This window comes from Marmota monax, unplaced genomic scaffold (assembly GCF_021218885.2).
Source record: "Marmota monax isolate L192 unplaced genomic scaffold, Marmota_monax_Labrador192_F-V1.1 WCK01_AAM20220418_F8-fsc00080, whole genome shotgun sequence".
Classification (NCBI taxonomy): Eukaryota; Metazoa; Chordata; class Mammalia; order Rodentia; family Sciuridae; genus Marmota; species Marmota monax.
The window spans coordinates 5,352,674-5,379,890 of NW_026694750.1; the positions used below are offsets into that span (position 1 = coordinate 5,352,674).

Genomic DNA, 27,217 nt, shown 5'->3' on the forward strand with positions numbered 1-27,217 from the left:
TGGGTTCTTGTGGTAGCTTTTTATTCTCTGCACGCCTAGAACATTCCCCTCCCTACTGTGCTCTCTCTTGAGTCTTTGGGCCTCATTTCCTGCACACTTAGAATGAAGTCTGCTTTAGATTGAGTCTCCCTAGCCCTCACACACACCAGCAGAAGGAGAGGGCCACGGTTCCTTTGAATGTACGGTGGGCGTCAGTCACTGGCCCAGCTCAAGACTGACCTGGGAGAACTCCAGCCTCCATGTGACTGCAGACAAGAGGACACCGAGCTGCCTTGGAGAGCAATGCCTCAAAAGATCACGGAGGGGGCTCCAGCCCCTGCCAGGTGGTGTGGGAGGAGGCCAGGTAGAGATCCGAGGCTGTCACCCAGACCAGCGAGGAATAAAGTCCTCTTTTCCTTTGGCATCAGTGTGACCACGTGGGGACTTCCATCCCCACCTGGAAGGGTGCTCTCCCTTTCCTTTCTAGGGTGAATCCGAGGAGGCCCAATGTAGAGGCTGGGCTTTCACCACTGCCTAGCCATAAAAGGCCAGTCCAACAGTGCATTGTGGAGACCCCAGGAAGAGCCGGAGCTTTCTCTCCTGCCCGCAGTGTGTCAGGGAGGTGACTGGGGAATGTCCACACGCAGTGATGGGGCAGTACCCCGCTCCCTCCCACTGCTGGAGCAGGCAGAGGGCCATCTGAAACAAGATGCATAAAACAGCAATGTCCAGGCCTCAACAACAACAAGAAACCACCCATCACACCAAGATCCAGGGACATCTCAAACTGAATGAAAAACTGCCATCAATCCGTGCCAACGGGGAGATGACAGGGGTGTTGGAATGAATGACAGCGGTTTTAAAGTGGCCGTGATTAAAATGCTTCATGGGCAGCCATGAACACCCTTGAAAAATGTGACAATAGAAGTCCTCAGCAAAGGGAAGGAAGATAAGGGGGAAACGGTGTGGAAAAATAAATACATTAACTGAAATAAAAGGCTTAGCGGGCTCTTGGGCCAGTGGGAAGGGAGAGAGAGCAAGGTAAGGAGGACCACGGGTCATTACAGTGGGCTTCCCTCCTGCTCCTCTCGAGGTTTCCACGTGATGTTGGTGGTCCACGGACCACTGCCTTGCAGACCTGCCACAATCCTACAAACAGGGAGGGCGAGGTGCAGAGAGGGGCAGGGTTGGGATTCCTCACTCAGATGGTGAGATGACAACACCACTCACTGTCACTCAGTGTGTCTTATGTATAATGTGACGTCTAGAAGAGCCACAGCAATGTGGAGTGAAGAAATGTGCTAAGAAAACACTATAAACGATTGAAATTATAAAACATTTCCAGTTAGAACAACAAAAAGACGGGAGAAAGAAAACAGCTTTAAAGAAAAACAGAAAACAGAAAATAAAACACCATGACAGGCGTGACCCTTAATCTATCAACCATTACATCTCGTGCAAAAGGTCTAAGTGTAGCAACTAAAAGAGAGAAATCAGCAGAGTGTGTTAAAAACATGTCCCAACTGTGTGTGGTCTCCAAAAAATGCTCTTCACACATAAGTGTATAAGCAGGCTCAAGGTAAATGGATGAATAAAGATGTGTCATGCCAATATTAACTAAATAAAAACAGGGCAGCTTATTAATATCAAATAAAGTAGACTTGAGAGCAAAGAAAGTTACCAGAGAGAGAAGAGAGCGCATGCAGTGACATCCACTAGGAAACAGCAGTCCTGAATGTGTATGCACCAAACAACAAAGCCTCAAGATGAAAAAGCAAAACCTGGTAGAACTCAAAGGAGAAGTAGGCGAATGCATGATTACCACTGGAGGCTTCAGTACCTCTCTTTCTGGGTCTCTCAATGGGTAAAAGAACTAGAGAGAAAATCAGTAAGAAAATGGAAGAACTCACCACCACCACCACCAACCCAAGGAATCATATATATATATATATATATATATATATATATATATATATATATATATATTCAACAACAGCAGAATGCACTTTCTTTTTGAGTCCATGTAGTGTGTACCAATATACCCTTGGGCCACAGAATAAATATGAAAAAACCTTTATAAATCAAAATCACACAATGTATGCTCTCCAACCACAAATGGAGTTAAACTCGAGACCAGTAACAGATGACCAATTAATCTCCAAACTGGAGATTAATTAAACAAAGCACTTCTACATAATCCACGGGTCAAAGAATGTGTCTCAAGGAAATTAAAAGTTAAAAAGTGAAAACACAACATATCCACACTACTAAAACAGTGTGCAGAGACATATATATAGCACAGAGTGCATATATATGCAAATTCTCAAATCAATAGTCTAAACTCCCGCTTCAAGAATTCAGAAAAAGATCACAATGTACTATGTAAGCAAAAGAAAAGAAACAATAAAGATAAAGATAAATGAAATCAATGAAAATGCAAACCAAGAAACAAGAGAGAATGTTAGTGACACAAAGGGCCAGTCTTTGAGAAGATCAATAGAATTGACGCGCCTTAGGAAGACAGATACAGCAAAAGAGGTGCAAGTAGGAGGAATGAAACAGGAAGACCCAACAGACCTCACAGATATCAAGAGGACAACGAGAGAACAATCACCAACAATCCTGAGCACACAGGTTGGATGACTCAGAGAAAATGGATTACTTCCTGCAAAGCAAAACTACCACGGCTCACCCAAAACTAAATACATAATTTGAATAGCTCTATAGCTATTAAGAAATTTAATTTGCAATTTAAAAACTCTGAAAAAAGAAATCCCCAGGCCCAGAAGCTAGCTTTCAGTGTAGAATTCTGCCCAATATTTAAAGGAACATGGACTCCAATCCTACCAGTGTGTTTCAGAAAATAGGAGGAAAAATACTTCCAAATTTATTATATGGGACTATTATTATCTTGATATCTAAACCAAAGATAGGATCAATGTGAGAGAGAGAGAGAGAGAGAGAGAGAGAGATAGAGAGAGAGAAAGAAGGAGGAGGAGGAGGAGGAGGAGGAGGAGGAGGAAACAGTGGATCAATTTACTTTGTGAATATAGATGACATATCCTTCAACAAAATTTTAGCAAATAAAATTTAGCGATATATATAAAAAATTATACACCATATCCAAGGCCATCTAGGAATGGAAACTTATTCAATATTTGAAAACCAGTCATTATAACTCACCACATTAACAGGCTAAGAAGGAAAAAAAAACCCACATCATTTTATTAGTTGATGTAGAAAAAAGTACTTGGTATGATTCTACACTCATTTATAATAAAAACTTAGAAAAATAACAATACAAGAGAATTTCATCGTCTACAACTAACCCTGCACTTAATGAGAATGGCAATGCTTTCCCCACAAGATCAAGAGCAAGGCAAAAATGTCCACTCTCATTCTTCTTATTGTTTTTTTCTTCTTGTTCTCCTTATCCTTTTTTGGCACTAAGGACTTAACCTAGGGGTGATTTATCATTGAGCCACATCCCCAGGCATGTTTTTATTCCATTTTATTTTTAGACATGGTCTCACTAAGTTGCTTAGGGCCTCACTCGGTTTGCCCAGGCTGGTCTTGAACTTGCCATCCTCCTGCCTCAGCCTCTTGAGTAACTGGGATTACAGGCATGTGCCACCATGCCCAGCCCACCCTTCTTATCCAACCTAGTGCTGGTAGTTCTAGCTAGGGCAATAAGGCCAGAAAAGAGATAAAAAGATATACAGATTAAAAAGGAAGAAATTAAGCTCTCTGTATTTGCAGATGATACTTTCAATGTAGGCTATTTAAGTGATTTTACAAAAAACTTCTGGAAGTAGTATATGAATTTGGCAGGGTTGCAGGAAGACAAACATAAAAAGAATCAATTGTATTCCAATATTCTCGGAAAGAACATATGGACACAAAAATTTTAAAAAAAATTTCAATAACTATGTAGGCTATTTAAGGGATTTTACAAAAAACTTCTGAAAGTAGTATATGAGTTTGGCAGGGTTGCAGAATAAAAGACAAACATAAAAAGAATCAATTGTATTCCAATATACTAGGAAAGAACATATGGACACAAAAATTTAAAAATTTCAATAACGACAGCTATGATAATTTGTTAAGGGACACAAGTTATAAAACATACAAAATGTGTCATCAAACTGAGTAAAAGTATAGAATTTGTTCAAGTGATCAAATTTAAGTCATCATCATTTAAAATATCCTGATGTTGGTATAAAATTCTTATATAAGCCTTAAGGTAAGCACAAAGCAAAAACCTTTAGTAGATAGACAAACACAGCACTACACAATTACGGTGAAATAAATAAAAGATCTGTAAATGGAGAGGCATACCATGTTCATGGATTGGAAGACTCCATGTGGTAAAGATACCAAATCTCTCCCTAAATGTATACACTGGTTTAACACAATTGTTGAAATCCCAGTTAAAAAATGTTTTGTAGCGAAAACCAAGATCATTCTAAAATTTATTTGAAAAAAATAGGACTAGAGTAGCTGAAACATAGTTGAAAAAGAATAAAATGAAAGGAATCGGTCTGCGTTGAAGAATTATTATACAGCTATCATCGTCAAGACTGTGTTACTATGGTGCGGGGAAAGACCCATAGATTGTTGCAACAGAAGAGAGAACCTAGAAACAGACCCCCACAAATGCACCCAACTAATTTTTAACAAAGGTACAAAAAGAATTTAGTGGAATAAAGATGGTACTGGAGCAATGGTATATCCATAGGTGAAATATTGAATATTGAATCTTGACTAAATCTCACACCTTATACAAAGATGAACTGAATGGATCAGGGACTTAAATGCAATATATAAAGCTATAAAACTTGGGAAAAAAACACAGAGGGGAAGATCTTTGGGATATAGGGCCAGGCAGGGTTCTTAGACCTGACACCAAGAAGTACAATCCATAGACGTTCTAAAGTAGAATTGAGAAGTTGTACTTCCTCAAAATCAATCCCACCTCTGAAAGACCTGTCAGAAGGATGGGAGAGAGCAACTAACAAAGAACTAGTATCTAGAATATATAAAGAACTCTCAGAACTCAACAATAAAAAGATAACTGTTCAATTAGAACATGGGTAAAAGACAGACATTTCCTCAAAGAAGAAATAAAAATGTCAAATAAGCACTTGAAAAGTTGCTTGACTTGGCCATCCATTAGGGAAAGCACGGTAAACGAGATGTCCCTACCCTTCTTCCAGAGTGGTTAAAAATGTAAAAGATGACATAACCCAATTCTGGCAAGAAGGTGCTCAACTGGATCTCTCAGACACTGCTGGTAGGAGTGTAAAAATAGCGCAGCCATTCTGGAAAAGGGTCTGGCAGTGTCTTGGAAAGCTGAACACATGACTACATACAACCCGGCAGTTGTACTGCTGGACGTTTATCCCAGAGAAATGAAGACCAATGTTCGCACAGAACCCCACCCCCCCAGATTCTATAGCAGCTTTCTTTGTAATAGCCCAAACCTCCAATTCCCCGATGTCCTTGACTGTCTGTGGCTAGGCAAAGTGTGGCAACCCAGGCTGGGATACTGCCCAGTAATAAAACTGTTAAAGTGCGAGACAACTGGATGCATCTCCAAGGAGTATCACAGAGTGAAAGAAGCCAGTCCTCAAAGGTGCCACACTGCAGGGGTCCACTGAGGTCACCTTCTTGGAATGACAAGATGATGGAGCTGGGGAATGGGTCTGAGATTGCCGGACGTTCTGGGGGATGTGGGCATGACAGAAAAGTGGGCGTGGCTATAAGGGAGTGGCAGAAGGGGTCCCTGTGGTGACATGGCGTCCTGGGCCTTGACTGTGTCAGAGTCTGTATCCTGGTTGTGCTACTGACGTTCTGCCAGCTGCTACCACTGCAGGGAACTGGTCACGTGTGTGTTATGGTTTAGACAGGATGGGTAGCCCAAGAGCTCACTGTGAGACACTGCAAGAATTTTCGGAGGTGAAATGATTGGGTTATGAAAGCTGTAACCTGATCAGTGGGGTAATCCACTGGTGGGTTAACTGGGTGCTAGCTAAGTAGGTAGGGTTTGGCTGGAGGAGGGTCACAGGGTTGATATTTTGTCCTCGGTGAATGGAACTTGCTCTCTCTGGTTCCCGTTGCCATGTCCCGAGTTGTTCTCCTCCACTCCCTCCGCCAAACTGTGCTGCCTCACCCTGGGCCCAGAGGAATGGAGTTGGCCATCTAGGGACTGAACCTCTGAGACTGTGAGCCCCAATTCAACTTTCCCTCCCCTAAGCTGTACTTGTCGGGTATTGGGAGCTCCGCGAGGCAAAGTTAACACGTGAGCTGGAAAGTCCCCACAGCACCTCACCCCTCCACCATGGCTAGGCCATCATTTTAGAAACTCTCGGTGGCTCTTCACGCCCTTAAGTAAGATTCCGGAAGTCTGCTCTTTGCTAATCCATGGTCCCCACGTTACTGGCCCCATCCACCGTCTCCTTGCTCCTCCATCACTGCTCCAGGTGCCCTGGCCCTCCAGGGCTGGGCCTGGTCCTTCCTGGCTGGACTCCTGTGCTCTGTCTTCAGCCTTGATCAGTGTGGCTTGTACTCAGGGGACAGCTGGAGACCATCTGTTGTCCATGGGTGGCGTGGCTCCCCCACATACAGGGTGCAGCTTCCCACAGGAGGGGCATGAGGGCCTCAGGAGGGGCATGAGGGCCTCAGGAGGGAGTTCTCACCAGACAGAAGCTGGGCTTGTAGGTGGCCTCAGCAGGACACTGCACCCATGGAGGAGTGTGCACGGGGCAGGGCTCAGAGTATCCATGGCTGGACCTGGGCCTGTGGTCCACTGAGGTGGGGTCAGCGAGCAGGGGAAGGAGGGCCTAGCCTAGGACCACAGGAGGCCTCTTTTCCCCCTTCAATGTCATATCTGTCCGTGTCCAGGCTGCCCAGGCCACCCATGAGTGGCAGGTGGAGGGGTGCAAGCCCCAGGGCAGCTGGCAGGAGCCTGCCATCGGGGAGAGGAGGAGCCAGGTGTGTGTGTCTTTGCGTGTGCACATGTCTGTGGGTACAGATACGAGCACTACACACGTATGCACGTGCGTGTACATGCGTGTCATGCATGCGAGCCTGGTTTGCACACTGCCTCCTGGTGTGTGCCTGTGTGTGTTCCTGTGTGAGCTCCAGACATGCCACCTGGGCCACCAGGGGATGCAGCCACACTGGACCCGGGTTCCAGCCCCGCCCACTCCCCATTCCCCGGGGAGCTGAGGCAGGGGACGGTGGGCGCCGTCCCCCCATACACGTGAGGAGTTGGGGAGGAGGCGTTCTTGCCAACGTGAGGAAGCGCCCGCCCACTGTCAGAGCTCGCTTTGGAAAAACAAACCAGGAAATCGCTGCAAGGAGCCGTGGACCGCGCCAGGCGGCACTTCTGCCGCCGTGGGGTTCGGGTGGCCCTCCTTCCCTTCTCCTGGCTCGTCTGCAGTTTCTAACATTCCTGCAATAAACATCCATTACTTGGTAATAACAACCCAAAAGTTATTTTAGCAGTTGGCCTGGAGCAGTGACAAGTGTGTGGCGGAGCCGCCTCCAGAGCCGCCACCTGAAGTGCGATGTCCCCGCCCTGCGGTGCAGAGCCTGGGGCTGCTCTGCGGGGAGATAGATGATCACGGCTTCCTCCCGCCTCCTGCTGCCTAGGTGTGGGGTGTCTGTCTTCTGGGGTGTGTAGGTTTTCCTGGCCCCCCACCATGGGGCGGGTGCTTGTCACTGAGCCTGTTCCGGCTCTCCAAGGACCCAAGGACAAGCCAGGCGCGTTTCCACGTGGGCTGTGGTTGGCTCAGGCTGGACTCAGTGCTGAGTCCGAGGCTGGACCTCGGCTCCTGAGTGCTGCTTGCTCCTCAGCACCTGGGGTGAAGGGCAGCTGCACAGGGTGGGTCCTGGGCTTGATGCCAGCACCCAGTGACCACGGAGAAACTCTCTGGTCTCCAGAGCCTCTGCTCCCTTGCACATGAGGGGAAGACTGTGCTCACCCTGTGCAGGGCCAGTGAGAGGACTCCGCAGATGTATCTAAGTCCCGGGGCACAGCTCCTGGCGGGCAATGACGCTACCTGAGTGTTTACTGCTCTTGTCACTCATCGGCGCCACTGGACACTGGCAGGAAGAATATTGGCGCCCAGAGACGTCGCAGTTGATGCCCAGGGTGACCGTGTCTGGTTCATGGTGCTAGGGTTTGAATGTGCCTCTCCAAACTTCAGGTGTGCCGGGGCTGGGCGGAGGGAGGCCTGCAGGGGGTCAGCCCTCAGGGCTCCTCCCCTCCGAGTCTGGCTAGGAGCCCCCAGAAAGGGCGGGGATTCTTGCCCTTCTGCCTCTGCCCGTGAGGTGGCAGGGCTCCTGCCCCTGGAGGATGCAGCCCTCACCAGACACCAATGCCCCTGCCCCCATCTTGGCTTCCAACCTGTGGAACTGTGAGGAAGTCCATCTTGGCTGTTTGTAAGCTTCCCAGGCTACGCTCTTGGGTTAGAGACTGCAAAGGGACCCAGCCACGTGCAAGGGGGGTGTGAGACTGCACCAGGAATGAGGCTGCTGTCAGCCAGCCTCGATGGGGAGGCCACCTGGAGCAGAGGGATCCCCAGGGCCTCATCGTGGAAGAGGGAGGCAGAGGAAGGGCGGTGCTGATGGCAGAACAGGGTCAGAGAGGCTGTGCTGCTGCCTCGAGGAGGCAGAGTGGGGCCAGCAGCCAAGGCAGCTGGACAGGGCAGGGCAGGGGTCCTCCCCTGGCACCCCAAGGGCTCGAGCTCTGCCTGCACCTTGGTTTTCGCCCGGTGAGACCACGCTGGCCTTCTGCAGTGCAGAACCGTCAGAGACCATGTCTGTGTGAAGGCGCTGGGTTGGTGGTTCTGTCCTGCAACCCAGGGTGCTCTCCACTCCTACTGTCGCAGAAAGGCGGGAATGGCTGTCCCAGCTCCCAGGGCCCCTCTGTAGCTGCGTTAGGGGTCTTCCCAAGTCACGGATCTCCCTCACCCACTCCAGATCCTGCCACCCTCCTGCCAGTTCTGGGGTGCCTTTCTGGGCTGGGCCTGGTGCTCCTAAGGCAGGGCAGAGCCCGCCGCGGCCTCTGTGGGGTCTGACGTCTGGAGCGTCCGCTTGCCGCCATTGCTCCTGGATGCACCTTTGCACAGGTGGAGTGTGGACCTGTCTCCACTCTCCCCAGCGCTGCGTGGAGTGGGCTGTGCCCTCGACGGGAGGCTGTGTGCTCAGAGATGCTTTGAAGTCTCCTTCAGCCCAGCCGGGGAGAGCCTCAAGGGGAGAGGCGCAGCCTGGCGATGGCACGCTCTTGCTGAGAGAGGGATGCTTCCAGCCACTCATGTTGAAAGCTCTTCTGGTGTGAAATCCCAGCTTCAGAAGAGCTGGCTGCCGGGGACGGACGGGGTGGGGAGCCGGGCCGCGGGGAACCAGCCTGGGCAGCCCAGGCTCTCCTCTCCTGCCACCCCAGCAGGTTTGGCTTTGGTGGCGGATCAGCAGGGCCCGGGCACCTTTCCTGCCAGGACCCGGCAGGGAAGCCCCCCGGGTGCCTCCCCACGCCAGCCTGACTCCACCACGGGGGTCGTCACAGGCTGACCCTTCCTGTGAAACTCCCTGAGTTCTTACTGGGCACAGCACGAGTCTGAGCGTTTTCCCTGCATGAAACATGCTGACAGTCCCTGCTGTCACCAAAGCGGGCACTGTTGGTGTCCCTATCTTAGATAAACGGAGGCTCGGAGAAGTCATTTAATTTCCTCAAAATCATTCACCCAAGAGGGCAGCAGAGCCCAGCCTTGAGCTCAGGCAGACAGACTCTGATACCCAGAGATGAGAGGCTGCCTCTGGCACCTGCGTCCACATGCTGACCGCTGACCGAGGACGAGGTTGGGTGGGGAGGGGTGTCTTCCTCTACATTCATTTCCCTTTGAGTAAGAAGCCTCTCCTGTGGCATCCATTTTTCTCTGGGATTTAGGGGCATGAAACTATTTTTATGTAAAAAATGAAGACACAGACATGGAAGGAGTGGCCTGCAAAGTGGCCGATGCTTTGTAAGATTTGAAAAAAATTCAAAGATTTCAGCCGAGGCCCAGGAATCACCTGCTTACAGGGTGCAGTGTGGAATTGACACACACCTACAGGGCAGCTAGACTTTGCATCTCTTTCATCAGGTACAAGTTCTTTGTGTTGGGAGGTCCTGGCTCCTGGCTCTGAATCTTCATGAAGGGGATCACAAGGTGTGAACCACAGTCCCCACCCGGCTGCAGAACCCTAGGCCCTGTTCCTCCTTCCCACTACTTTCCCTGACGTCCACCCTCTGCTGGGCCTCCCTCCCGGCCTCCGGCCAGGCCTCTCTCCTCTGTGGGCTCCTTTGTTGGGGGGAGAACACTGTGGTGCTGGTTTCTCTCACTTAGCGAGTGTCCCCCCCATGTGCAGGAGGGGACCGGATTTCCTTCCTTTTTGTTAGTCTGATACTTGAGAAGCTCCACAGGCACTTTTGTGACAAGCTGGGTTTGAGGTGGCTGCCTTGGGCAGGGGACCTGAGAGGCTGAGCCCACGATTCTTGTCTTTTTCTCTTTGGAGTTTCCTAGAGACAGTGCCAAGCCTGAAATTGGGCTCAAAACTGCGTGGAGAACACGATGTTCTTGGCAGGGTGGGGGGAGCCTCTCCTGCCTGCTCCTCTCCATCTCTGGCCAGTCATCTTTTGTGGGCAGCTTTTATGCTGTATGCAATTGTCCCTGGGAGCGGAGGCTATGAGCCAGTGGGGGAAGATCCTGGCAAGTTTGCAACTCAGTGCACAGAGTCCCCATCAGGATGGCATCTGCTGTTCCAGGGAGTCACCCTCCAGCTGTCCAAACCCTCCTTCAGGGAGTGGCTGGTGTGGCCCCTGGTAGCTCCTGCTGCAGGGTCCTGTTTAAGAAAAACCAAAGGCCAATCAGACCCTTGGCTTAGCATCCAGTAAAGAGGGTGCTCTGGCTGTGTCCTCCCTTGGACAGGGCTCGGTTCCCTTGCAGGACTTGTGCTGGGGGCCCACACCCACGGACACATCACTAGGACCCCCGGCAAGCTGGGCTAGCGTCCATTGGCTCAGTCACCCCGGTGTTCAGTGAGAGGCAGGATTTCCTGGCAGCGTGTCTGTCTTGCTTAGCTGTGCAGGGAGGGAGCAGGCCAGGCTTGGCCTCTGCTGACTTGGCCTGTGGTCTCGCCCCCCTGGCCTCAGCCGGCTCCCCTGTGAAATGGAGGTTCTGGGTCTGGCTGAACTCTATGCATTTCAGTTCCATGGTGTCACCAACTGCTTCCCAGTTGCAGCTGGGGCTGCCAGGGTGGGGGTGGCTCCACCATGAGTTGGGGGCAGGCTCAGGACTTGGGAGACTGTATGGAGACTCCAGGGTTGCCTCCTGGCCAGACCCCTGTGAACTTGAGAAAATGACGCCATTCCTTTTGGGGAACATGGGTGTGAACAATCGCTGTAATTGAACACTCCTTCTGCCCAATGGCTCTTTAAGGAGCTTAGAGAAAGTGGAATCTGCGTGGAATTTGCAAATATTCATGCTCCTTCAGCTCTGAGCGCTTTCTTTCTTAATGACACCTCCAGGCTTGCTGTGTGGTCAGATGGCAAACCGAATCCAAACAGAAACTTTTCAATCAGTGTCAGCTTTTCTTTCCATCATCTGATTAGAACCTCAAATTCAGAATCCTGCTGGCTTCTCCGCATCTTGTCCACGCATCTTGCAGGGCCCCACAAACAGGCTGCCTGGCAGCAGATCGATTGGGACACAGTCAAAGGACACAGCAGTTTGTGTTTGATGCAAAGGGCTCAGGATGTAGGTGTAGGGACTATTTCCTGGCCCCAGGGGAGGGCTGTCGGTCCCCCTCCGGGAACAGCAAGAACAGCCTTCCCTGGCAGCAGGTCCTCCCTCCAGTCCTCTGGGGCGGTTCACGCAGTTCAGAGTTTAGGACACTGCTTCCTGAGGCCCAGGGCAGTGGCCCCACCTTATGAATTCTAGGGACATTTGCTGTCTCCAGTTTTTTGATGTGTGAGCCACCTGGCCTCCCACATGCTGTGAGCAGGGCCCAGCCCTTCAGGTCTGTGTACCCACCTCTGTTCCCCTGCCGCAGGGGCGTACAGGGATTCTGGAGCCTCACGCCAGCAGGGTTGGGTCCAGGCTCAGGGTGCCCCAGCTCAGGCCTGTGTGGTGACGAAGGAGGGAGCTCTTGCTCCTGGAATGGAGAAGGGAACAATCACCCTAATTGGATGCTCCTTCTGCCGAATGGCTCTTTAAGGAGCTTAAAGAAAGTGGAATCTGCGTGGAATTTGCAAATATTCATGCTCCTTCAGCTCTGAGCGCTTTCTCTCTTAATAACAAAAATCTGTTGCCATTGTGGGAGAGGTGCACATGCATCCCGTGCAGAAAGCCGCCTCCATTCAGGAGGACTCTACACCAACCGTTCTGCCCCCCGTGAGCACCCGGCACAGGGCTCGAGCCTCAGTCTTGCTGTTTGGGCAGCTTCTCTTCCCAGGCTGGGCCCCTCCCTTGGTCTCTGCTACTCAGGGATCATCCCCTTGGGGCAGGGGACAGGGGCATCCTTCCTGGGGTTCCAGGTGTTAGAGGTCCATGGCTGAAATTCTGGGGTCCTTCCTGCTTAGCCGTCAGCCCTGGCCGGGCTTCTCCTCCTACCTGGGGTCTGCAGGCTGTGGCTTCTCTGCCTCAGGTGAGTTGGTGGCTCCTCGGGACTGTGTGGTGCCAGGCCCAGGCAGGTCTGCAGAGCACTTGGGTTGGTGGCTGGTGGACTCACCTTGTGGGTTTCCACGGGCCTCGGCTGGCCCTGGAAGCTCTGGTCCCACGGTCTGTTGAACTCCTGGGGCTGCTGTAAGGACGTACCAAGGATCAGGTGGCTGGAATAGCGAGTGTTCATTTTCCCCGTCGCTGGGTTCTGCAGGTCCAAGGATGGTGTCACAGGGTTGGTTCCTGCTAAGGTGGAGGGGAAGAATCTTCTAGGCCTCCACCATGCCAGCCTCCTCCGTCCAGCCTCTCCCACTATAAGGACACAGTCTTATTGGATTAAGAACCACCTTAGCTTGATCCCCCGCAAAGACCCTGTTTCCAAATAAGGCCACATTCAGGCACAGGACTCAGCACACCGACATCTCTGGGGGATGTCACCATGACCTTGTCATTCTGGAAGGAGCCTTTCCCCCAGTGGGGACAGGAGAGTCCTAGCTCGTGCTGGGAGTTCTGGTGGACAGGCGTCCTGGCTGAGTGCCGCTCCCTTCTACAGGGGGAAGAGGAGGGCCGCTTCCTGGGGGAGGCGGCCAACAGCTGGAATCACAGCTCAGAATTAGGCCTTCAGAGCAGGTAACTAAGATTCCAGAGGCAGAGGGCCTGGGTCTGTGGTGAAGCCCCTGGCCCTGGAACAGGAATAAGTTTCCTGTTCCTTGTTCCGCATGTGGAGGCGAGTACCACTGAAGCGTGAATCAGCCCTGTGGGCTTCCTGTCAGCCTTGTGGGCTTCCTGTTTATCTGCCCTCATGAGAGCCTGGGACAGATTGTACTTGCTGATTAGTTGGCCCAGCTGGGCCTTGCATGACCGACCTGCAAAACCTGACCTAGTTTGCTTAAGGCTGCCCGAGACCGCTTCCTGCAGAATAGAGTGTGTGTGTGTGTGCTTAACCCTGAGTGTGGGAGGATATATAAAGGGGGGGAAATAAAATCTCTCTCTCCTGGATGAAGAACCCTGGTGTCCTGTGTCTTTTAACCTCGCCGTCCCTCGCCGGACTCGGCTCCTTTGGCCGGACGCGGCATGGGTCCAAACCCCAGCCCTGACGCCTACTTGCTCTGTGACCCTGGAAAAGTGACCTAACCTCTTGGAACCACTCCCTATCTGTGAAGGAAGGGGATGGAAGTGTCTGCGTCACAGAGAGCTTTTGAGGTGCATGTGCCAACCCTAACCCTTGCTCGGGACACTGGTCCTCGGGGTGCTTGTCTTCAGTGTTCTTGTCCTTGGTCTCCCTTGGCACATGGGGTCCAGGAGCACCTCACACTCACCCCTGGACTGTGCTGGGTGCAGTAAGGCCCCCACATCATGAGGTTTGGGATCTCAGTTCGGAGCTGACCTTCTGAGGAGGATGCCTAAGCTGTCCCAGGGTCCGGCACAGGGACACTGACCCTGGGGTGGACCCGTGCCAGGAGGGGTGTCAGTGATGAGCAGCAGCTGCTGTTTGGGCCATGGTGGGCCAGGACCCCTCCTGGGATTTTGCTTCAAGACATAAGAGAGAAGACACCCTCCCCAGGGCCAGGTGGGGGTGTGGGAATCCCACAGCTCCTTCCCCCACAGTGACGCTTTCTGTAGGAACAATTTGCAGGAGTCTAATGCACCCAGGTTGATTGATGGCTCCAGAGGAGGGTGAGCCTGGAGAGTCTGGGATGGGAGCAGCCAGGGGGTCTGCGGCAGAGAGACCAACAGACACAGTGGTGCTGACCAAGGCAGGCTCTGCTGGCTGGCGGAGGCACCCCCGGGGGAGGCTGTACCGGTGAGATGGGGCTGGGAGAATCATCTCAATGCAGCGAGCCCCGAGGTCCTTGGCTGAAGGGGAGTTTTAACCTGGACCTGGGGTTGGTGATTCGCCCTGGAAAGTAAAGAGCGGGCCTGAGCAGAGTCCACGGCTGGCCAGGGGTGGAGGGCAGAGTGGCCGCTGGTGCTGTCCTCATCTGATTGGGGGACCACCTATGCCCAGCCAAAGCAGACCACTCTCCCTTGTGTCCGTCGCTTCTCTCCCTGTCTCTGTCTCTCTGTCTGTCCTTCTTTCATGCACAGAGAATCGACACTGATCATCTGTGGAACCGATTGCTCACATCCTCACCTGCTCCTGGTGTCTCCCCCACAGGGTGGGAGCCCCAGGAGGGCAGGGCTGTTCTGTTCATGGATCCTTCTGATGCATGTGCCTGGCATACAGCAGGTGCTCAATGCATACTCATGGAGCACTTGAGCAGTGAGAATATGACCCCAGGTGTGCTCCTCTGGTGGTCCACGCTGTCCTTCCTAGCGGGTAATGGATGGGTGTGATGATGGGTAATGGATGGTGTCTGGACCAGCATGGCATTTGCACCAGATGGCTGGAATCAGCTGCTGGGAAGGGGTCCAGGTCACCAAGGGAGGGACTGGTTCTTGGGTCCTGCCAATCAGGGCTGTGGTTTCCTGTCCCAGAGACGGCTCCATGACAGCCTCTCAGGAGCACTGGGACACCCCTTCCCTCTGAGCGGTGACCCACCATGGGCTTGGGGACACTCTTGGAGTGTGATTTGGCTCAAGGAAATCACCTCTTCTGTGGCATCTTTCCCAGCAAAGGTTGGAGTCACTGGGCTGAGGCAGGTCTGAGTTCGCACCCAGGAGCAGCCACTGCTGGGGGCAGGGTGGGGGCGGGTTGTTCAGGTTCCCTGTGGCTTCTGCCTTCTCCTCCCCTGGACGGCTCCTTCACCTGTCTCTGCCTTCTCCTCCCCTCGCGGGGGCCTACCCTGGTGCTGGCTCCTCAGGTCGAGGGCTTTGCAGGACCTAGTGGTGTGCTGAGGCTCTTGGGCCCCTCGGAGCTCCTCCGTGATTATGGTTCTAGGGGTGGGGGTGTTGCTGCACCAGAGAGGATCATGCCCACGGACAGAGCACGTGGACCCTGCGGCGGGACTAGACCAGCCTCCTCCCTGCAGGCTGGTCACATCTGAGGACTGGAGGAATCAGCCAACCCTCGGTGAACAGATGTCCTTGAGGCCCTGTGTGTGCCTCACACACACGGTGGGCTCATGTCTCCACCCAGAGCTGAGGTCCTGTTGCCCTTAGGGATTTTCCAGCTGTTCAGAGAACCTGGCAGCATTGGGAAGACCTGCCCACTGTGGGACTAGCCTTGGCATTCAGCTCCAGGCTGCCCTGGACGGCTCCTTCACCTGTTTCTGCCTGGAGCTTCCCTGCGGGCTCAGCTCTCTGGCCTTGGTCCCTGGCTCTCCAAGACACCGCAACCTCCTGCTGTGTTCTCCAGGGTCCGGCTGACACTGCCTGGCCTCTCTAGTGCCCTGTTACAGGGGAAGCACTGACAGGGAGCCAGGCTGGCCTGCGTGAGGACCTCAGAGATATCCTGGGCTCAGGGACAGTTCCAGTAGGTCTGTGCACTTCCTTGGCCTCCCATTTCCCTGGGACTATGGTCCTTTGAGTGAATAGGAGAGGGTTTCAGGCGAGTCTGCAAATACACAGGGTGCAGCCCTAGTCCTTCCTTGCCCTGAGGACAGTCCTTCAAGATCCTCTCTGGCTCCCAAGGAATGGGATCCTTGAGGACCTGCCTGAGCCACACATGATTATGCTGTTTGTCTGAGGGATATTAGACGTTTAAAGGTCTGGATCTGACCCTGAGGCTGCCCTGCCATGGCTGGATGGCAGGCAGTGTGGCCCCTGGAGCCCCCTAGCCACCTCTGACCTGGGGCTGCTCTGCTGGCCTCCACCTGGGCTGCAGCCCAGGGTCAAGAGGAGCAAGCTGGTGCCTCTGGGCGCTGATGGACAGTCTCTCAGATGCGGCCCTCACCTCCTCCCTCCTCCCAGCCCTTCTGTTCTGGCTTCTGGGGGTGTAGGTCACGTCACATGCGTTCCCCTCACTGTTTGAATTGTAAGTCCTCTTACTTGGAACAACGGTGACTTGCATATTCGAGTGGTTCAAGGAGGGGGATTTAATAAGACGCCAACTGAGTAAATGCCAGTTGCTTTAAAAAAAGTAATTTCAATTGCTCAGTGGATAAACGTTGGGGTAAAAATACCCTCTTGCAGCCCACCGTTGTGGAGGCTCCGTTCTGCACCGGCTGGTGCCCCGGGTGCAGTGGCTCTACTCACGGAAGCTGCAGCCAGCCGAGCTGGAGCCTGGCATCTGGTGTGATGGGTGCTCAGGAAGCCCTACATGGAGGCCACCAGCATGCACTCTGGGGGAGACCCCATGGTCCAGCTGCCGTCATGGTGGTCAGGGCCTGGGCATGGCCCTTCAATCCAGGACCTTGCCAGGGCCTTTGCCTGCTGGGCTTGCTCACTGGGCTCTGGGAACAGTGGGCCTCAGCCAGTCCCTTGTGGTTGGTGGCAGTGTCCTGTGCCCAGCAGGTCCCTCGGTGATAATTAGCCTCCCCTGCCTCAGCAGAAAAGGGAGGACACACTGGGAGGACTTCCAGGAGCTTTGCCCAGAACCGTGCTCTCCTGCCAGCTGCTGGGTGCTGGCCACGCTGCCCTCCCGTTGGCTGTGGCACCCCCAGGAGCCTTCCAGAGTCGGGGATCTTCCCAGGGAGTTTTCTGAACCAGCCCCTTCCCTCTTTGGGGTCTGTCTGGGAATAACCTGCGCCTTGGTGCAGTGCCCCATTGTTGCCACCAGGGGTCACCAGGCCCACGGCGGGCTTGAGGGTGGACACTGGTGGCAGAGCAGAGAAAACAAATGCTGGCCAAGGGCAGGCAGTCAGGGACAGCCGGGAGGCAGCATTGGCTGGTGCCTTGGAGGTCAAGGCTGACACGGGAGCCACTGGTGAGGGTGAGGCTGGGGTCCATGGCGTGTCAGCCACCTAGGAGGAGCAGCCAGCTGTACAGGTCCAGGGGCGGGTGCTCGAGCCTCTCGGAGACGTGAGAGGCATAGCAGGGTGCTCGTAATCCATGGTGGCTTCCGGAGTCACCCAAGCTGGCTTTAAGTCCTGTGCAGTCTTGGGCCACTTCCTTAACCTCTCTGAGTTTCAGAAAGTTCCCTGTCTGCAAAATAGGAGAAGCATCCTAAGGGTTTTTGAAAGCATTCGGTGACTAACACACGCAGGGGCTCAGCACAGGCCTGGTGTGGCATGTCACTCAGTAGATGTAACGGTTGTTATTATTGCCATCGATGGTTTCCAGGGGGACTGTCCTTTCTGTCACCATCCCCTCCAAAATGCTTCCTGAGTCCTGCTGGTTTTTAATGTTTCTAATCTCCTGTTGATTATTCCCGGGGTTTCAGCCAAATAAGCGCTTCCAATTAAAGCCCTTGCGCAGGCGAGTTGGGTTGCCATGACAACAGGAGCAGGGTTTGCCTCTTCCCTGGATTACGCGCACCAGTGTGTCTTTCCGTGGGGCTCTGCCTGCGTGTCTCGCTGTGGCCAGACTCACTCCTGTGGTGCGGTGCCTCCAGGTGGCAGGTGGGAGGAGACCAGGGGGAGCCGGGCGGGGGCGGAGGTGCTGAGCCCTTCCTCCTGACAGCCGTGTTGGGAGGGAAGGTGGATTTCCCCAAATGAACCCATTGTCCCCCTGCAGTGACCTCCATGTCCCTGACCAGCCAGGCTAACCTGAGTCTCTAGAGCGTCACAGCTCTGTGTGCGTGCGTGGGGGTGGGGGGCGGGTGGGTCACTGGACCTGAATCTCTCAGGACACTGGACTCGGCTCAGACCTGGGTGGGGTTGGTGGGGTCTGGGGAGGAGCAGCGTTGGAAGCAGAGCTGGGGGCTCACTCTGACCTCTGGATTCTCTGAGTTCCAGATGCATTCAGCATCAGCCTACAGGTCAGCACTGGGAGCTTCCAGACCATGGGCTGGGGCTCCACGCAGGGATTGGCAGGGGACATTTTCAGTGGAGAGGGTCAAAATTAAATAAGTACATGAAAGGAAGGAAGGAAGGAGGGAGGGAGGGAAGGAAGGAAGGAAAGAGGCCACACAGGTCCACAGACAGCCCGTGGTCGGGGTCTGGGCTGTGTGGCCTCTCAGCCGGGCCTGGGTGCCTTCATGAGCGTGGCAGGCTCCGACTCTCTCCAGGTCTCCTCCTGCTCTGTCCCAGACAGGGGCTGTATTTTGGAGCCCTCTCACTGGGACGGACCCAGATGCCTGGGTGTGAGGGACAGAGCTTTGCCCTGGTGGTGTCGAGAGAACGGATCCCATGACGGATGGGACTGGCCTGTGGGGTCTGGGGACACCTCAGGCCTCTTGCCACAGGGGCGGGCAGTGGAAACCTATGTGCAGCCCTCGTGGGCAGGGAGCGTGGAGTGCTGGCCGCAGGATCCTGTGTCCACGTGCACGGTTCCAGCTCGTCTGCCCGCTCTGTGCAGAGCGCCTCGCTGAGGGCTGAGGCTGGGTATTCCGCAGGGCACAGGAGGAGGAGCTGACCAGGTGTTCCGCGGCCTGTGCCCCCTCTGCCAGCTCTGCCTCTGTGCTGGGGGTCCTCAAAGAAGACCCGGCAGAACCCCCTCCAGAAGCCCCCAGGCTGTGAGAACTGGCCTTCTCCACTGGGAGCTGGGAGGTGGCTCCTGTCCTGCCGTAGACCCCGCGTCCTTGGATGTGGAAGGCCAGGGGCTCTGGAGGTTAGAGCCAGCCTGTCTTGGGACAGAAGCCGAAAGCCAGTCAAGGAGGGGAGACACCCTCTGGGGTCATGCTGCAGACCTGCAAAGCATGGTCCCACTGCTGTCACCAAGCCTGTCTGGCCATGCTCCTGGGTGCTGGGGACCCTGGGGAGCCACGGCAGCCTGCATGACTGTCTGTCCCTCCCTCTCAGCTGTGATTCCAAGTTCAGGGAATGTTTCCTTTATCTCTGGGACCACAGAGCCCACAGCGCTGGGGCTCAGTGAGGGCAAGGAGCCTCGGCGGTGGGTGGAGCCCACCGTGGGCTTCCTGCTGGGAACGTGGCCCTGGGGTGGCGGGCTCTGACAGCTGGAGGGATGTCACAATCTCTGGGGAGGGAGCGAGGCCCCAGCATCTGTGGCTGTTGGTAACTTTCTGAAGACAGGCTGCTGGGAGGCCAGCCAGGGGATGAGCCGCCACCGCTCCGCCCTGCTGGATGCACACACAGAGCCCTGCCCTGTCTTCCTGAAGGTGTCCACCTCTTCCCAGAAGCAGGGGGTTGTCACAGCCTTGCCTGCTTTTGAGGCTCCCCGTGTGCCAGGCGCTGTGCTGTGTCACCTCATGCCATTCTCAGGAGTCCTGTGGGCAGGTGCGCCAGCACACCTGGCCTGCAGGTGAGGCATGGGTCCCACAGAGCAGGTGGAGGAAGCCCTGACCTGTGCTTTGCTGTCTCTCCAGGGCCCCCAGCTCCTCAGGGCCCAGACAGCACCGTCATACAGGGCGTGGGCGGGAGGCTGGGAGAATGCTGGGCTGTCCCATCGGGTTCCTCTCTCTCCCCTGAATCAGGGGCCCACAGTAGGGTGACAGTTGAGACCCCAGCTGGTCAGGACACCAGTTTCCTCCAACACGGCCGAAGCCTGAGGTCCAGTGGGCAGCTCATCTTCTTCCCCTGTGGAATGGGCTCAGGGTGGACAGGTGTGTGCAGGGCACTCTGCCTGCCTGATCTGGGAGGCCCCGGGACAGAGACCAGGACAACCACTAAATATGGCTCTAGGTATGGGCGACCCAGAAGACCCTTCTGGGCAAAAGGCGAGCACATCACTGGGGACTGAGCTGCCTCCCACCCCCAGCCAGTCCTCCTGCGACCTCCTCAGACCCTGTACAGCTCACAACAGCAGCTGAGCCCTATCCTGGGTGCCTGGCCCAGCCCACGGAGCGCTCAGTCTTGTGCAAGTCACGGGCTCATCAAAGGAAGGGGACGGGAAGGCAGAGCCCCCTGTGGAGCGCAGATGGGCCCCACTCTCCTCACTGGGCTGGAGGACGGTGCCTGTGTGTGCCTGGTGTGAGCTGGCATGTGTGTGCGCCCCGGTGTGCATACCTGTGCCCTGTGCCTGTGTGTGTGAGTGCACTTCTAGACATGTGTGCCTGTGTGCACACAGGAGCTGGTGTGCACTCGCGTGCGTGTATGTGCACGTGTTTGTGAGGGTGTGTCGTGTGCCAGTTGACGGCCACATTGTGAGAGGGGGCGAGGTGAAGCCTGGAGGGCAGCTTCCCTGGGAAGGGCGTCCTGCCTCCTGGAGCGTCCAGTGGGGACTCAGGCCTGGACTTGTGTTGGATGATGGCAGTGTCCCCAAACATGCCTTGTAAGAGTGGGGACTGATGACAGATAGGCCCTGCCTGGCCCCATCTCTGACCTCTTTTAGGTGGGGCCTTGGAAGCTGCCGAACAACACCCTTCCCAGGAGACGCTGCTGTGCGGGTGTGTGGGAGCCTGGACACAGGCCCCGAGAGCCCAGACGTCCAAAGCCCTCCCTGCTCACCAGGGGCCCTCCACTCCCTTCCTATCCTCACCTCCTTCTCACCCCCAGGAGCTGCAGGCTGGGCTGGGGGTGCCCTCAGGGAAGCCTGGCCAGGACCCGCTGGGCCTTTCATCTGTGCGAGGACTGTTGGCTTTTAACCCTCCACAGTCTGCTTCCAAGGCCGCAGCCCACAGAATATTTGCTTTTACATTTTGGGAATGTACTTTAAACTTCTTCACGGTGAGTCTTGGGCTTTGAAAGTGATGAGTTTGGTTTTCTGAATGAACCAGGTCCTCACGGCGTCCCAGGGTTTGACGAACAGGATGAGCGGCAGCCCCCCGAGTTCAGCCCTGACCCCCCACAGTGTCGCTGCATGAATTGGCTCCTCCCCTCTGCATCTCGGGCCGTCATAGCTGCTTGGACAATTGAGGAAATAGTTCCACGTCATTTATGTGATGGGTGGTCCAGACTGAGAGGTGTGCAGGGATTGCCCCCCAAGATGTTGACCCAGAAAATAAGGCATTCACCCAAACATCTCCTCATGGATTCTCCTCACCCCATCCCAGAGTCTTAGGTGGCAGGAGCCTGGTCCACTTGGAAGAGAGATGACCAGAGTGCTACCTGCCCAGGGACACCCACTCTGGATCGCTGCCCCATGAGGTAGATGAGGCTGGGGTTTTGTGAAGTCATTGAAATGTTGGGACTGTTTGTCACGGCAGCTGGTTTGACCTGACAAATGCACTTCTTAAATCTGATTTTTCTCGACTCTAGTCCTGCCCTGTGAGTTACTGTCCCCGTGTTTTGTCTGGATAGCTTTTCTTTATTACTCAGGACCTCATTCAGGGACCACTTTTTCTAGGTGGGCCTCCTGGGTCCTCCAGAACCATCGGATGCCAGTTCTCCTGGTCTCCTCATCCCCCTGATTGACCTCCGTTATTGTGCTTATGATATTTGTTGTAAATGGCTGTTTACTTGTCTCTTCCAGTGAGTATCATGTGGGGGTGTATGTCCTAATGTGTTCTTGTGAAGCCAGAGGGGAGAGAGGAAGTGTTCAGAGAACCCCGAAGGACCCCCATGTGGACTTTCGGGATACAACTGTGTTTCTAGTGGTGGGGAGCCACTCTGAATGATCCACGCTTTCCATCCTGGAGCAGAGAGGCTCTGACTGATTCCTACATCTCACAGTGACCTGGACATTGCCCTGGTCCAAGAAGCTTGAGAGCATGTCTTCAGATGGAGATGTGTCGCCCCATGGGTTGAGCTACCTCAGCTGTTCCTTTGTGATTTACCTCTTTGCCTTGTTTGGGACAGAATGTTCCCTGGAAATGCCCTCTGTGTGTCCCCTTCTCTTGCTCTGCCTTTGGGTGTGGCCTTCCTGACCCCTTGCCTCGTTTGAATGGCTTCTCCCCAGTAAAAGGGTTCAGCACGCGCTGGCTCCCTCTCTTTCTGTGGACCCCTAAGGTCAGAGGAGCCGTCACAGGACCCTAAAGAAAAAGGTATCTCTGTCTCTTGTGCAGCCCAGTTCCCCTGGAGTGACCCTGAGTGTTTTAGTTAGGAGGAACCTGACATCTAGTACAGTTGTCCTCTCTGCTAGCACCACCCAGCCACTGGGAGATGACAACGTTTTCCTCTGGGCCATGTGGATTATTTTTTTTCCATTTATGGGTTTGCTCTCTGTCCTGCCTTCACTCTTGCTCTTGTTATTGCTTTCTCTTCCACCTACCTATCATTCACCCATCTGTCTGTCCACCCAGCCATCCATCCATCCACCCACCAGAGCATCCATATGTTCATCATCCATCCATTCAAATACTGTTCAAAACATAAAACCCAGTGGCATGAAAAAATAAGCAAAAGTCTGTATGGTACGGAGCATATACCTATTTATCCCTTCTTTCTCTCTTTCCCTCCCTCTCATATCTCTCTCCATGTATGTATGTATGTATCTACCTGTCTCCCATCTATCTCCATCTGTCTATCTCTTATCTATCTATCTCCTCTCTATCTCTCTCTATGTATCTGTCCTTCAGCACATAATTGAGGTAGATGTCAAAGCAGGTGACTATGTGGCAGCTTTGGCCAATGAAATGAGAGCAGTGCCGTGTGTCATTGCTGGTGGAAATTGAGGATGTCCCCACGTCCCCTTTCCTCCTCTGCGTTAGTGAATGGCACTCTGACTTGAGACTGAGAGTGAGGACCGGGGTGTTGCCCAGGGCACCACCTCGGGCACAGTGGCCACTGGCGGGTGACTGAGAAAGCCCACAACTCTGTCAGGAGCCGCAGGCTTTTCTGTTGTTCTGTGGCGTAGCCTGGCCTCGCCTGACGGATAGACAAAGTGACAGATTGGTTTCCAGATGGCTCTGCCATCTACCTCCCACCTCCGTGTTTGGGCGTGTCTGTCTCACTCTATCCTTAAGTGCCTGGCATCGTAACTTTTCCATTTTTTAAACATTGAAAAATCGATTCCAAAGGTGAAAAGGAATCTCATCTGAATTTTCATTTCTTGATGAGTGGGAGGCTGCACAGGTGTGGTGCTGTTCTCTTTTCAATCTCCATTTTGCCGTGTGCCTACTATGTGCTGGAAACATCGGTGAATGAGACCCAGTCTGTTCAGTGTGGTCCTTCTTGGAGGGGATCCGTGACAAGCTCCAGAGTTCAGGCCCGCCCAGGGTTAGAAGGGAAATCCTCTTCTGAGATGCAAAGGTGCAGGGGAGGGGGAATCTACCAGGAAAGCAGGAGGTGGGGTCAGTGCAGGCAGGTGGAGGGCAAGGCCAGAGAAGGGGGCTGGGGAGCCGGAGTCGGAGCAGAGCTTCCTGGCAGGCAAGGGACCCAGCTGGACCTTTAGGAGCACCTGCCCTGCCCTGTGTGTGGGGGCTGGGGGCACTGCACCTCCACCTCTCACGCTGCGGTGGTGGGGGCCAGGTGGAGGCCCCGGCCGGCCTCACCTGTGCGGGGTGCTGACTCTGCCTCCTGACATTGCCCCCTGGAGGGGGGTGGCACTGGCCTGTGGGTTACCAGCAGCGAGTGCCTCTCCAGCAGGTCTTTGAGAGCAGGCTAGCTACGTACCTATTTGGTGACATTTGAGCCAATTTCCTGCATTAAGTTCTGTTTAGAATGAAGCCTATTTGAGACGGATGGGTGGGCGGTGGGGCTGGCTCTGGGGAGAGGGTCCTCTCTGGCCTGGGTCAGTGCTGGGGGCTCCCTGGGAAACTTGCAAGTGGCAGCAGCGGCTCTGAGGCGCAGATTCCAGGTTTCCCTCCACCTCACGCCTCGATAAGCTACTCAGGTCCATGGCTCCGGCCTGTGGAGAGAGCCGGCTCGCCAGAGGCCCAGCTGCGAGGTGAGTGGGAGCCTGTGCGGGGCCAGGAGACGGAGCCATTTGCTCACTAAAGAGACAAGACCACTGCCAGGGACCAGGCCAGGTACGGGGGCTGTCCCCCGGGGCTGCGGCTGCTCTCCCATAGGCCCTGCCCCTCCGGCTGGTCAGGCGTCTAAGGAACACTCTGAGTCACAGCAGGGCACTGTGACACCAGGCAGGGCATGAGAGTCGCCTGCTGTTCTCCTGTGCTTGCCCCTTCCAGGGAACGCCTGGCCACTGTGTACCTGCCAGTCCCTGGGGAGTCCTCCTGTGAGCCAGCGTGGCTGGGGTCTGTCCTGGGGACGCAGCACTAGGGTCCTAACGCAGGCCGGAGACTAGCGTCCACCCCACCGCCTGCCCGCCTTCTCCACAGCAGGGGCTGAGTGCAGGGAGGCACAGACCCACACGGGGACTACGGCTGGGCTTCCTCCCTGGACAGAGCCCTGCCAGGCCTCGCCCGGCCTGTTGAAGGATTCAGAGGGCTGGGCCACGACGGCTCTCTGCCTCCACGATGGTAAGAAGTTCCTGCCTCAGGACCTGCTGCTGGAGTCGCCAAGGCTCAAGCATGGAGTCAGTCTTTGTCCCAGAATATCCCTTGATCTGATTGTCTGACGAGTGATGCTTCAGGGTTGCTCTGTGGCCCAGGAGAACCTTCCAGAGAGCCCAGTTGTGGGGGTGCCTGGGTGCTCCAGGGACATCTGATGTCACTCCCAATCTTCTCCTCTGCCGTTCTGAGGTGGGAAATCTCAGAAAGGTCCTCAGGTCTGCCCCTCGTGTGTGTGTGTGTGTGTGTGTGTGTGTGTGTGTGCGTGCAGGTGTTGGGGTGGGGTTAGAGGTGTAGACGCTGCATCCCGGAGACAAGAGCACAGACAGCGAGGGAGGGGAGAGTTGGCGAGTTAGAGAGCTCAGAAGGCAGACCTGGAGCAGACGGGTGTCTGATGATGGGGTATGAGAGATCTTGGGCAGTGCATGATACCCCTGGGCCCAAGGGAGAATGCTGGAGTCCATATCTACCAACACTTCAAAGGCGGGGTGGCCCTGGCCTACATCTGGCTGGCCTGGGAGTCCCAGCGCCTGCAGAGCACATGGCTGGGGGTCCCGCATGTCTGGCTGCAGGAACAGAAGCCCACCATGGCCTGCAGGTCACGCCCCGGTGGTGGTGCCGATGATGGAATAGACCAGAAGTAAAGAGGCTCCCTCCGCCTTCACGGGATGTCACCTGGAGAGAGCAGGCTGTGCCCTGCTCTGAGTTGCCCATGATGTAAGGCTGTGCCTAACCTAGAGCCACTCCACTCTGCGAAGTAGAACTATGGCCGTGAGCTGCTCCATTCTAAGCATGGTGCCAAGGTGGACGACTCACACCTTGTTTGCACAAGTAAACAACCACCGTCTGCCTGGCACCACCACAAGGCACAGACTGAAAAATAATTTATTCATGCCAATTTATCAAACTGAATCAGGAGCACCTGGACGCAGGCACATCCCAAGTCCTACCAGGGACACTAGGCACAGGAGCTTAACCTTGCTAGACACAAGCCCCCCACTGACCCAGAGAAGGAGGACCCCCAGGACTGAGTAGTTGGCATCCTGACCCTGTTACCTGGTCACTCCTATGACCCTGCCCAGGAAAATCACCACCCTGACCAACCTCTGGTTCTGTCCCTCTGGGCTTCGGTGCGGTGCTGTTTCTCCCGTCGTGACGATGCTCAAGCTGACACCTGGAAGCTGCCTCTGTCCAGACCCTTTGCCTGGACTACTCTGGGGACTGGGTGGCTGCAGCCCTGTCTGTCCCCTGTAGGGACTCTGGTTCCTATCTGCCGTGGCCTCTGCTCTGAGCACAGCATCTGTAACCCCGTAGCGGCCTTAACACCTTCGCAGTCTTCTACACCTGTTTACGTCTCAGGATTGATGGGTGACCTGAGTGCCATAGGTATTAGGGATTAAGATGGCAATGGAGTAAAGACCCTGTGTTTGCCCAGCTTATGATGATCGGGTGACCCACGGTACTGCCGAGAGTGGTGCAGCCTGTGAATTTACTGTTATTCAGTAGCTCTGGCATTGTGGAGAGACGCAGATGTGGTCTGTTAGTGGCATAGCTCGCTCATGACACCACCCTGTGTGGGGACAGCTGCTGCTGCAGTGCCTAACAGTTTGCTTTTTAAAAAGGTACTGTGTCTCGCTCCTTCTAAAACCCCAAACCAAACCCATCACAAAGCGTCCAGTGGAAATGTGCTCTTGACAAACAGCAAACCCGTGCCAACCTGGAGGACAGAGTTGCCACTGTCCATGCCCATGGCCAACCAAGGCAGCCCAAAGAGGACACCAGCCGAGGAGAGTCGTCCAACCCCACAGCTCAGCTCCACAGAGCTGTCAGGGCTGAGGGTCTGGACAGACAGCAGCTTCAGGGTGTCATTTTGCAGTGGGCTGTGCATTGCCAGTGTCCCTGGACACTGGGATCCCTGTCCAAGGCGTCACCCTCTCCCACCCCCGAGGAGCGCTGTCTTTCTGGAGATGTCACAACATCTCTGCCCACTAACCTTGTTCCGCCTTTGATCATTCTGCACAGGACCTGTGTGGGGTGCAGGCTCCAGCGGGGAGCCCGGGCACAGCCAGCCTTTAATGGCAGCAGAAGAGCTTGGTGAGGTTCTGTTTGGGCCAAGGTGCCCTGGGGGGACACGGCCTCTGTGGGACGAGGCCGCTGTGACTCGTCGGTGCACCTCGTGGCGACTGGAGGGTCTGTTTGTTCTGCAGCTCACAGGCAATCGGCCAGAGCCTCTCCGGGGAGTGGGGGACAGGAGGCCATGGTTGGG

At 54.6% G+C, this 27,217-nt stretch overlaps 1 protein-coding gene and 1 long non-coding RNA gene across 2 annotated transcripts; both read right to left on the reverse strand.

Annotated features, from left to right (window-relative positions):
* On the reverse strand, positions 1–27,057 carry LOC124079262 (uncharacterized). The gene is made up of 2 exons (XR_009224944.1): positions 26,945–27,057; positions 1–678 (listed from the first exon to the last, which is right to left on the reverse strand). It is a non-coding gene; the product is annotated as an uncharacterized LOC124079262 (long non-coding RNA).
* LOC131423417 (uncharacterized) lies at positions 3,703–16,241 on the reverse strand. Its single transcript, XM_058572748.1, has 2 exons — positions 12,636–16,241; positions 3,703–12,177 (listed from the first exon to the last, which is right to left on the reverse strand). The coding sequence occupies exon 2, from the start codon at positions 9,703–9,705 to the stop codon at positions 8,575–8,577; it is 1,131 nt and encodes a 376-aa protein (XP_058428731.1). The 5' UTR covers positions 9,706–12,177; positions 12,636–16,241; the 3' UTR covers positions 3,703–8,574.
* Positions 27,058–27,217: the final 160 nt, after the last annotated feature.

Coding starts and splice junctions, on each gene's coding strand:
- LOC131423417 (XM_058572748.1), bottom strand. CDS start 9,705: ATGACTTCTCCGAGCCTCCGTTTATCTAAGATAGGGACACCAACAGTG.